The 12029-nt window shown below is 35.7% G+C and overlaps 1 protein-coding gene across 1 annotated transcript in view; it reads right to left on the bottom strand.

The window, feature by feature from the left end:
• The window catches only part of MALRD1 (MAM and LDL receptor class A domain containing 1), a 597692-nt gene that overhangs the window by 100906 nt on the left and 484757 nt on the right, over positions 1–12029 (bottom strand). The window contains exon 36 of the mRNA XM_005687912.3: positions 6492–6558. Coding sequence (XP_005687969.3) covers positions 6492–6558 — 67 coding nt within the window. The remainder of the gene's footprint in view (positions 1–6491; positions 6559–12029) is intronic.

Genomic DNA, 12029 nt, shown 5'->3' with positions numbered 1-12029 from the left:
GTTCAGATGGTAAAGAGTCTGTCTGCAGTGCAGGAGACCTGGGTTTGATCCTTGGGTTGGGAAGATCCCCTGGAGAAGGAAATGGCAACCCACTCCAGTATTCTTGCCTGGAAAATCCCATGGATGGAGGGGCCTGGCAGGCTACAGTCCATGGGGTCACAAAGGGTCATGACTGAGCGATTTGACTGTATATGCTCACCTCAATAACTTAAGAACATATTTAAAAGTATTGATATTTTTTTCATTGAAACTCCAGAACTTTGCATGTATATCCATTTGTTCATCCTTCATTCAGTATATTACACAAATAGTTCTTATAACATCAGGTATGAATTTGGTATTAGTCATGAAAAGATATACAACAAACTCTGGAAAATTCTTAAAGAAATGGGAACACCAGACCACCTGACCTGCCACTTGAGAAATCTGTATGCAGGTCAGGAAGTAACAGTTAGAAATGGACATGGAATGACAGACTGGTTCCAAATAGGGAAAGGAGTACGTCAAGGCTGTATATTGCCACCCTGCTTATTTAACTTATATGCAGGGTATATCATGAGAAATGCTGGGGTGGATGAAACACAAGCTAGAATCAAGATTGCCGGGAGAAGTATCAATAACCTCAGATATGCAGATGACACCACCCTTTGGCTGAAAGCGAAGAACAACTAAAGAGCCTCTTGATGAAAGTGAAAGAGAAGAGTGAAAAATCTGGCTTAAAGCTCAACATTCAGAAAACTAAGATCATGGCATCTGGTGCCATCTTTTCATGGGAAATAGATGGGGAAACAGTGGAAACAGTGAGAGACTATTTCTTGGGGCTCGAAAATCACTGCAGATGGTGACTGCAGCCATGAAATTAAGACACCTGCTCCTTGGAAGAAGAGTTACGACCAACCTAGACAGCATATTAAAAAGCAAAGACATTACTTTGCCAATAAAGGTCTGTCTAGTCAAGGCTATGGTTTTTCTAGTAGTCATATATGGATGTGAGAGTTGGACTATAAAGAAAGCTGAGCACCAAAGAATTGATGCTTTTAAACTGTGGTGTTGGAGAAGACTCTTGAGAGTCCCTTGGACTGCAAGGAGATCCAACCAGTCCATCCTAAAGGAGATCAGTCCTGAATATTCATTGGAAGGACTGATGCTGAAGCTGAAACTCCAGTACTTTGGCCACCTGATTCGAAGAACTCACTCATTGGAAAAGACCCTGATGCTGGGAAAGATTGAAGGCAGGAGAAGGGGACAACAGAGAATGAGATGGTTGGATGGCATCACCGACTCAATGGACATGAGTTTGAGTAAACTCTGGGAGTTGGCGATGGACAGGCTTGGGATGCTGCAGTCTGTGGGGTCACAGTCAGACATGACTGAGTGACTGAACTGATCTGATGAAAAAGTACAAAAAACAGGACCTTTATTTTCTATTTTGGTCTTCAAAATTTTTGCCCACACTCTCTAAAAGAATTTTTGAAAATTTTTGAATTTCCTTTAAGTCAAAGTTATTATTATTTTTTTAATCTTAACTTTAAGCAATTTCAAATTATATAGTCTCCAGGCTAGTAAAAATAAAACTCTTAGACCACTTTTTCAAATGTTGTCATTGAAATGTAAATATCACTGGATATACATCGGTGGTGGTTTAGTCTCTAAGTTGTGTCTGACTCTTGGCGACCTCATGGACTGTAGCCTGAAAGGCTCTTCTGTCCATGGCGATTCTCTAGGCAAGAATACTGGAGTGGGTTGCCATTTCCTTCTCCAGGGGATCTTCCTGACCCAGGAATTGAATCCAGGTGGCCTGAATTGCAGGCCATTTCCTTACCAACTTAGCTATGAGGGAAGCCCCAGATACACATTATCTTCCAACAAAATATACATGAAGAAGTTTGCCTTTAATGGTTAGAATTTTTAATAGCTCCTTTTCCTCATTGAACTAATATTTTAATTTTCCTTTCCAACTGATTTTTACTGTTCATATTGCAAACTTTTTTATATCACAAAGCTTTGTTTTCAAACTTTTCTGCAACAAATATGTAATTTATTTTTTTAAAACTGTCTGTGATCATAACTAAGATTTTATTCTTATATACAAAACTAATAAAAATTGGGAAAAGCAAATTTTGATGGTCATTAAAAATTACATTGGAAATATATTTCTTAATAGGATGGATAGGTTTTAAATAGATAATGAAGTAAAACGAAGACTTGTAAAATAACATGCTTATAGAGTCAATAGAGGAGCATAGAAGGAGCATTGAGTCATTTTACTTGGTTTGTATGGGAAAAGATATCCAAAGAAAATGCCATTTATATTGGATCTTAAGTATTAAAAAGCATCCTTTGGGAAAATAAGGCAAAAAAAGAAAACTTGAGGCAGAGGTAACAGTGTGTGCAAAGCGTGGAGAAAGAGAAGATGCCCTGTCGAGGCAAAAGATCTTTTTGGACATGTTATATTTGTGATGTCCATTAGATAGCCAGATGAAGTCTGATGTCTTCTTGGCAGCTGAATTTAAGAATGTGGAATTTGGTAGGATAGGTTTGAACTGCTAATACACAATTCAAAGTCAATAAATTAACCCAAGCTTAGATGAGATCATATGGTAAGAGAAAGTAGGCAGAAAAGAGAAGGCTTTCAAGCCCTGAGTATTGGAGCACTCCAGTATTACAAGAAGGAGAAGGAACTAGTAGAGCAAAGTGAGAGTGATGGCCAGTGATATGTCAGAAACCAGATGAAGAAAAACTGTGATTCACTCTCACATGCTGACACGGAGAGAAGATGAGAAAAGAGAAATTATCATTTTTATTGTCTTTTAAAATTCCAGGTTAAAATGCATTTCTCACCTAAGGGCTTCCTAGAAATGGTATTCAAAATTTCCAAAAAGGTGTTTATTTTCTTTTGTCATCCTTTTTTTTTTCTTTTGGGTATCTAGAAACTGCTGCTTTCTGTATTTTGTTACTAGGTCGTTGGCTTCATAGGGATTTTTGTCTTTTGTAACTTTTAGAATGTATCATTTTAATTTAGCAATATAACCTTTTAAAAATGTGCTTATACTATAATTTTGTGGGGTTTTGATATTAAAGTTACCACTGTGTATTTTTGTACTCATTTGTCAAATCGTTTTTTTCTTGCCTTTTTTCAGTTCTTCTAAATATATTTTTGTTTAAAATTAAATATATGTGAAATAAAAATATAACATATAATGTTTATACAATAAAAATATATATGAAATAAATATGTATATAGTAAACTTCTGTATATGTATGTAATTGTAGAAGTACTTTAAATTTAATACTATTTCCTATTTCTCTCTCTTAGCCTGGCTAACTTGATTTTCTTTTCTTTCTTGTAACTTCTTTCCTGCCCTCCATATTAACTTGGAATTTATATTACATAGCTCACTCTTTTTTCTAATAAACATGCTAGTATATTGAAATAATATAATAATCAAGCCTCCCCAGGTGAAGAATCTTTTGGCTCATTGTTTGCTTCCTAAGTCATTGAACATTCCAAGCCATAGTGTTTCTCAAGTAATGGGAAACCATGATTCACCTTGTAGCTTCTACTCTTGTGAATAATTACAAGCTCCTAGCAATATGAATGACCTTGTAAAGTCTCTTTCCTCTGGGATTGTAGATTAAGCCTGAAGGTCCTTTCTCACAGATTCCAAGAGGAAGTTCAAAGGCTTTTCTGACAAGTTTCCTCAGGAAACCATGAAATTCTTGTATCCACAGTGGCCTGAGTGAGAGATGGGCTTTGGACTTTGTGTCCTTATTTATTTGGATAAGAATGACAATGAATTCCCACTCTTGGGAATGAGAGAATAGGGCTTGATATAAAGCCAACACCTTTCCACAGTACCCTAGAGTTACTCTAAAACTGTATTCTAAAGCTGTCTTCATCTAACCTTATATCCAAAAATGAATATCTGTATGTGACAAATGAACTGGATGCTAAATTTAACTGGAAATGAATCGACACTAAGTGCCATTAGAAATAATTTATGTTATTATTTGGCATTCCAGAAAGACACATTATGCTTAAAGTAAGGAAATGTACAAGAACAAGTCAAAGGATGGGTATTGCAATATAACTGTGAAACAAAATGTTTAAGAACAAAACAACCAGTAATAGGATTAATGGGGTTAATTAAATGATGACAAGCCCATATATTGAATACTATATACTACACAGTATAAAATAGTGGCATAGTAATAATAATGAGTAGCATTCCTATAATGTCTTATGTGTCAGGCTTTGTGCAGAATGCCTTACGTATATTAACCCCTTTAAATCTCTTAACGGCTCTAGGAGGCTCTATGAGTGCACTTATTTTCTCCATTTTAACAAAGAAGAAGCTGAAACAGTCAGATTAGCGGATTCACCCAGTAATACACAACCAGTAAGTGGCAGATCTAGAGCTATGCCGACGGATGTGGAAGAACAGCATGGCATTTCGTGAAGAGACATAAAGAAAACACACATACACAGTACATCGTGTATTGTAAAGTGTAATTCACATTTCTGTAAGAAATAAATGTGTGCTTGTGTGTGTGTGTGTGCTTGTGTGTGCGTGTGTGTGTGTGTGTGTGAAAAGAAAGCCGTGTGGATATAACACATACTACTCAAGAGGAGAATTTAGGTATTGGGATTTCTACTTTTGCTTCATACACTATTTTACGCTTTTAAAAAACTTTATTATAATACATGTGTCACTTCTGCAGCTCACCATTTAAAGAAATAAAAATTTGAATGAAAAGGCTACCATATTATACTATGAGAAAAATGTTTAAAAGTCATATTTTTCACCCCTATGGAGCAGAGAGCCCTCAGACCAGTTGTTTATATTGATGGTAATTACAGTTAGCTAGCTATTTGAAAAGTATTATTTATTATGCAAAGTAACATAATAAAATATTTCATTGGCTTTCCAGTCAGTGAATTCCTTTATATTGCATTGACCAAAAACTTCATGCGGGTTTTTTCCATAAGATCTTGTGAAAAATCCGAACAAAGTTTTGGGCCAACTCAATACATTTTGCTGCATTAATTTCTTTCTTTAGTCTAGCTCTCTCTCAATTCTCTTGTCATATCTTTTCCCCCCACATCAGAGTTTCCTCACTTGAGAGAAACAAGTTTCAAACATCACCATCTGGATTTCAAATTTTAAAGTTTATTTAAGCACACGAGGATGTTGCCAAGAACGCAAAACTCTGCTTGCTCAGCTGAGACTAACTACAGTTGGAAGCTTTTGTCTAACCATCAGGGTTAGAAAAGAGAAAAACTGGGACCTCCTTATTGTAAACAGTTGATACTAAACATTACCCACTCAGCTGATGTTCAATAAATATTTATGCCATCTTTCTCAATTTCTTCCACAAGATTTTTAGAAATTAGTAATATGTATCCTGTATTTCCATGAAGTCATAGTTTGTAGAAAGCTAATTTCCATGGAAACTGATACAGGGAAAAGTATAATTTTGCTAAGATGTTGTGAGTTAAATTATGTAGTGAATTTGAGAGCCAAAAACTTTGAGAAACACATTAATATTTCTGTTCCAACAATGTTAAAATACTGTAGTATTTCATCATAAAAATTTTTGTTGTTCTCCTTGGTAGATGTGTTTGCTGTCTTTTAAAGTGATAAATGAATTTTTCTAAAATATGAGTGTTGACTCAGAAGGATAGAAGAATTTAAACAACTATTAATGAGTTTTTCCAGATATTAATACTTTTGTGTGCTTTGTTATGACTTGAGTGTCAACCTGAAACCATTTCTCTAATAAGCAAAGTAATATATACACTGGTCTGTTAGAATAAAAAATCATAAACACAAATATAATAGAATATGCATCATTTCCTTTAGAATTTATGAAACTGTTTTCAGTGATATTCCCTAAAGGGTGAGAGACAAAAATTTAAGCCATCTTTGATAGGCAATATAAATAATTCCCAGAAGAAATCACAAGAACTCTTTCTGAATATTTTTGCTTTAACTATGTAAATATATTCCTTAACTGTACCTTAACTTTATCTACTCATAAACATCCATTGAATAAACCAGAAAAAGGTTTTACTTGTGAATTAATTTTATTCTTGTCTTGTTAGAAAAGAAAAATATAGACCATGAAATAAAAAGGGAGATAGGAAATACAGACATTCAGTTTATCTGAAATAAGATGATATCGATATGAAATCTTTTTATAATCTGATACAAAAATTAAAAACAAGAAATAATGAATATTATTAAAACTATATATCCCATACAATATAAAATGAATGCTGAGAGATATAAAATCATGTGAAATCACTGATATTTTCCTAAATATCAAATATTCCTTTCTCATACTCAAATGGACAAATATTAATATAGTGCCATTATTCAGTTTTTACCTTAATAACATGTTCATTATGTTCTCTTAGATCAGCCTCAAGAAAAACAAGATGACTATAATAAATGTTTAAAAAATTTTAAAAAGGCAATTATTCTTACCGACACAATGGACCATTTTTCTCCACCACACAAGTCCCACCATTTCTGCAGTAACCTCTTGGACACTCTAAAAAGAAGTAACCCAAAACCCACAGTTAATTATAAATATTACCAGGAAGAAGGAAGACATATTACTATTAATCAAGACATTAAATCTAATCATGGAGAATAAATTGCTTCCTACTTGCTAAAAGCACAGGAATTTGTTTAGGCTACTTTCCTGTACACCCAGATTTGTTCAATGTCCCCACTGCTCTGGACGTGTTCATTCCTTATACATGCCCAGTGCTTGGTCCTAAGACTTTCTTTCCCCATAGATTAGGTACAATCTACTTATTTAGAAGGTCTGTATGACATCTTTGTGATTATACTGAAACGTTTTCTTTACTGAAACATTTCTTCAGTTCCACACACCAGTCACTATATCATGGCAGATAAATGCTTCGCATGGGTGACTGTCATTCTGATAAAACGTCACTTGTACGCAGAATTTGGTCCTACCCTCCATGTTTGTGACAGATGTCAACACAGCTCAAATGGATCCTCACCGCCCTGAACCTGCTTATTTTGCTGCTTGTATCATTCCTGAGTTCTAGGTTAGCATAAACATTTATTTTCAAAGATGGTTTGTTTATAAGTTAAAAAGAAGCTAAATAGTTTCATGCAGTCATGCCTGTAGAAGTGGTTAGTGTTGCTCTCCCCAATACCCTACAATGTGGAAGACAAGTAGCTAGTGGGAGGCTGCTGTATAGCAGAGCTTTAGCTGAGTGTGCTCTGTGATAACCTAGAGGGATGGGATAGGGGCTGGGGGTGGAAGACTCAAGAGGGAGGGGATATATGTATGCATAATAGCTGATTCAGATTGCTGTCCAGCAGAAACTAACACAACAGTGTAAAGCAATTATACTCCAATAAAAAAGAAGTGATTAGTGATTTCAGCTCTTTCCTTTACAGTGTCTCCTTGTATTGTCACTACACGATCCCGATCCATTGAAAATTGCCAATTTCCCTACTCACTTAACCCCCTCTCTACTCTTTTTGGCTTCTTCACACCTTTCTTATAGGAGATAATTCTTCTCTGATTAGGCTATCATAACTCCAGTAGTTGAGAAGACTACACTGCTTTTAATGTGTAATCCACACATCTATTTTGAGCCCCTATTCTATGTCTGGCACTTGGCTAGGCACTGGATATGGAATGATAAATAATATAGGAAGCTTCATAGCTGTTAAGGCTGAGGGTACTGGAGCCAGACCACCTGAGTTGAAATCTCAGCTAGGTCTATTAGCTGTGTGATTCAGAGCAAGGTAGTTAGTCTCTCGGTGCCTCAGGTTTCTCTCTGTTAAACAGGGTTAATAATAGTACCTATCTCATAGGGCTGTTGAGAATGTTAATAGAACATCAGGATCATAATATGTGTTTAAGAAATGTTGATCTAAAAATGATATAGGCACAGCCTCTGCTCTCATTGACCTTCCAGCTTCATAGAGGATGTAAAAAGTTACTAGGGAATTAAAATATGGTATTAAAAGTAATCTACTTTGTAATAAATGTAACAAGGGTAATGGGGACACCAAGGAGAGAACCTAAGTAAAATTTGACCAATGAGGAAAAGCTCCAGAAGAGCTTTTATTTGGATAGGGGTGTGTGTGTGTGTGTGTGTGTGTGTCTGTGTGTGTGTCTGTGTCCGTCTGTGTCTGTGTGTCTGTGTGTCTGTGTCTGTGTGTCTATGTGTGTGTGTCAAGGTAAACATAAAGACACAAAGGTATGAGAAAAGATTGTGATGTATTTGAGAAACTGAAGGATGTTCCACCAGACTGGGTTGTTGATAATACAAATTATGAGAGAAGGTCATAGACACACAGGGACCAGATCATCTGGGCTCAGGGAGTTTAAACTTTATCCTATGAAGCTACACTCTTAAGAAGGGAAGTGGTATGGCTTATGCTTTAGAAAGATAATTCTGGCTACAGAGTTTACAGTCAATGGAAGGGCAAAGGCAAAAAATCTGGGTGTATGTCACAATCCAGGAATGCCTGAATGAAAGAGATGGAATGGGAACATTCAGATTTGTGGGAATTTATGAGATATTTAAATATTGGGACTGAAACATTTTGGGAAAGTCAAGGATGATATTCAAATTTCTGACTGGGCTACTTATTAATTGATGGCTTGATTCCTTGAGTTGTGGAATTTATGGGGAAGGAAGATTTTAAAGGGAACAATGATGTTGTGTTTTAGGTGCCTAAGGGACATCCAAATGGAAGTATTCAGTGGGCAGATTTTTAGGTCTGAAGAAAGGCGAAATATTAACACAGATAGAGAAATCATTTACTTGGGCAGAGGAAGGTTGATGTTCATGAGGCATAGCAGAAAAGTAAAGAGGAGAAATAGAGACATTATGTAGGTATTATCCATTGAAGGAAACCATGAGTCTAAAGAGTCAGATTGTCAGGTCAGTCACTGAAAGTTCAGAAAGGGCTGGTAGAGGCATCAGAAAAGAGGAAAACAGGGAAGAAGAAAGGTTTCATTCTGGGAACAAACTTGAAATATACCATGTGTTTTGTATATATTTCATTTCAAAACTTTGCAGTGTTTTGCTTTTCTAGGGGTATATTTCCTGTCTTGCCTTCCCCAAATCCTCCTGTGTAACTTCAAGAGGAAAGTGCAGGGCTGGAAATGAGCATAAGGAGCTGCCCCCCTCAAGCATTGAAGGCAGACTTGACTGAACAGAGCAGATGTGAAATTTCCTTCATAAATAAGAAATTAGCTAGTCTGACTAAAAATACTCTATGAATTTGATAGAGAATAAATAGATACATACCTTGTTAGATTAGCCATTTTATTATTATTTTTTTGTCTTAGGTACAATTTTAATCTTCCTCAAGTAAGAGCTGTGTTTTAATAATAAAAAAAATAGAATGTCTGATACTCCACAGTGTCAAAATATAATACACAGCTGCAGATTTTTTTTTCTAGAGTTATTAAAATTTGCTTTGATGCTTGCTTTACATCAGAATGATTTTGTGGGAATCTAATTATATATTTTCTTACACAAGAGAGTGGAGCACAGCAGAAAGAACACAAGCATCGGCTGCAACAAAGAGTGAATCCCGGTGTCTGGGTGAACAAAGGTTTCTAGATTATCTCTGTGAGAAGATTTTCTAAGTTTTGGCCTTAAAACCAAGTTCTTTATAAAGATAATGGGCAGAAACAGTACAAGCATTTTCATCTTTAATTTATTCAAAACAATTTACAGCAGAGAGCAGAGAATGAAATGGGGAAAGACATGGACACCAGATAGTAATGAAGATACAAAAAAATATTTAGTAGATAAATGAATAGTTGGGAGCTAGAAATCCATAAGCTGTATGTTAGAATTAGCAACACAAATATCTCACTGCCTTGTACCCTCTTGAATTGTTTATCATAACCATGTGTCTGGAAGCCTATACAACTCACTATTAACTATGTGGAAATACCATTCCGGAAAGGATTCACATTCAGTCTCACTCTCACGTATGGCTTTAGATAAGCAGAAAACACATATAAGTTGGACAAGTGATGAGTATAAAAACAAAAGTAACTTTTAAGCTTAAATCTAAATAATCTGCATTAGGCACACACACAAATATATATTTATGTAAAATATTTTTACACATATATATTTATAAAATATGCTTATATATCTTTATACAATATTTGGGCTTCCCTGGTGGCTCAGCTGGTAGAGAATCCACCTGTCATGTGGGAGACCTGGGTTTGATCCCTAGGTTGGGAAGATTCCTTGGAGACCCACTCCAGTATTCTGGCCTGGAGAATTCCATGGACTGTATAGCCCATGGGGTCACAAAGAGTGAGGCATGACCGACTTTCAATTTCACTTTTCACTCTATATAATATTTATATATAATATAATCATATATCTTTATATTTATATTTAATATATATATATTTTCCCCTTCTCAGTTGCATGGAAACTATTATCCACTACTAGAGTAGTGATGACTATTCTATGGTGGACTATAAGGAAGACTGACAATCATGTGAGTCTTGGTTTTCCCTCTGTGATACATGACTTATTTAATGATTTACGTATTGTTGTTGGGTTGGGTATAAAGTTCTTCATGTTTAAAATGAAGATGATCTTCTTTTATAGGACTTCTGGGAAGATAAATTTGGAATGACTGATATCTGAAGTTCCAATACTTGGGCCAACTGATGCAAAGAACTGACTCATTGGAAAGGACCCTGATGCTGGGAAAGATTGAGGGCAGGAGGAGAACAGGACGACAGAGGATGAGATGGTTGGATGCCATCACTGACTCAATGGACATGAGTTCAAGTGAACTCCAGGAGTTGGTGATGGACAGAGAAGCCTGGTGTGCTGTAGTCCATGGGATCACAAAGAGTTGGACACGACTGAGCGACTGAACTGGACATTTTTATAGCAGTGAGTGGTATGAATAAAGTATTAAATGATTGTTCTCATCCATTTCTCTATATGTGGTGTTCTCTTTTTTAAAATGATACAATTTATTTATTTATTTGGCTCTCCTGGGTCTTAGTTGCCACACGCAGGATCTTCAATCTTTGTTGCGGCATGCCAGATCCTTAATTGGGGCATGTGGGATCTAGTTCCCCAACCAGGAATCAAACCTGAGTCCTCTGCTTTGGGAGCATGGAGTCTTGGCCATTGGACCACAAGGGAAGTCCTTTTAGGGGGTTCTTTGAGTTTACCATGGAACTTAATTTATATTACCACTGTTCTCTCCAAATTCTCTTATTTTCCTTCTATCATCATGACCACCATCTCACTACCATTTACAGAAGACCTGCTCTATCAGAGACATACAGCAAGAGTCCCAAGAATTTTACTGATGTTACTTCATTTATTCCTCACAGCATTAAGTGGTATATCCCTATATTCCATATTTATCTTCTTCTTCTTTTTTTTTTTTTTTTTAGCGGAGGAAGAAACTGGTTAATAGTATAATTTGCTTAAGTTAACAGCAAGGGAACACCAGATGTTTAAATTTTGGTCCTCTAGTTCTAAACCCTGTTAGTCTAAAAATGTCAAATAATTTGCTATTCAGTGCAGAATTTCTATTACCTGTTGTGTTTCTTGATATTATGTGGTATTTAGGCACTGCCATGGGTTAAACATACATATATACAGTACACTGTATGTAGTTTCAAAAGCTCTATAGATTATAAGAGTTCACCGGAAAATTGTGCAGCAAACTAAATTCCTAGTGGGCAGAGACTTTTCTTTGTCTTGAAATCCCAGCTCAGGGACAGCAGGGGGGATAAACTGCATTTCAGAAACTTGAAAAAGCTTCACAAGTACTTGTATGAGATGTTTTTGTGTTATCTTTTGGTTTGGTTTTTAGAAGCTCTGAAACTTTATTAAGCTATATTATTATTGTTGTTCAAATATTAAATTAATACTATCTCATCTGATAACTGTACATTTTGTGTGCCTTTCCCTAATTCTCCTTTAAATAATGATTATCACAATTACAGTATCACTTTAA

This window comes from Capra hircus, chromosome 13 (genome assembly GCF_001704415.2).
Source record: "Capra hircus breed San Clemente chromosome 13, ASM170441v1, whole genome shotgun sequence".
NCBI lineage: Eukaryota > Metazoa > Chordata > Mammalia > Artiodactyla > Bovidae > Capra > Capra hircus.
The sequence above is the reverse complement of the archived record's forward strand: the minus strand, read 5'-3'. Positions and strand labels throughout refer to the sequence as shown.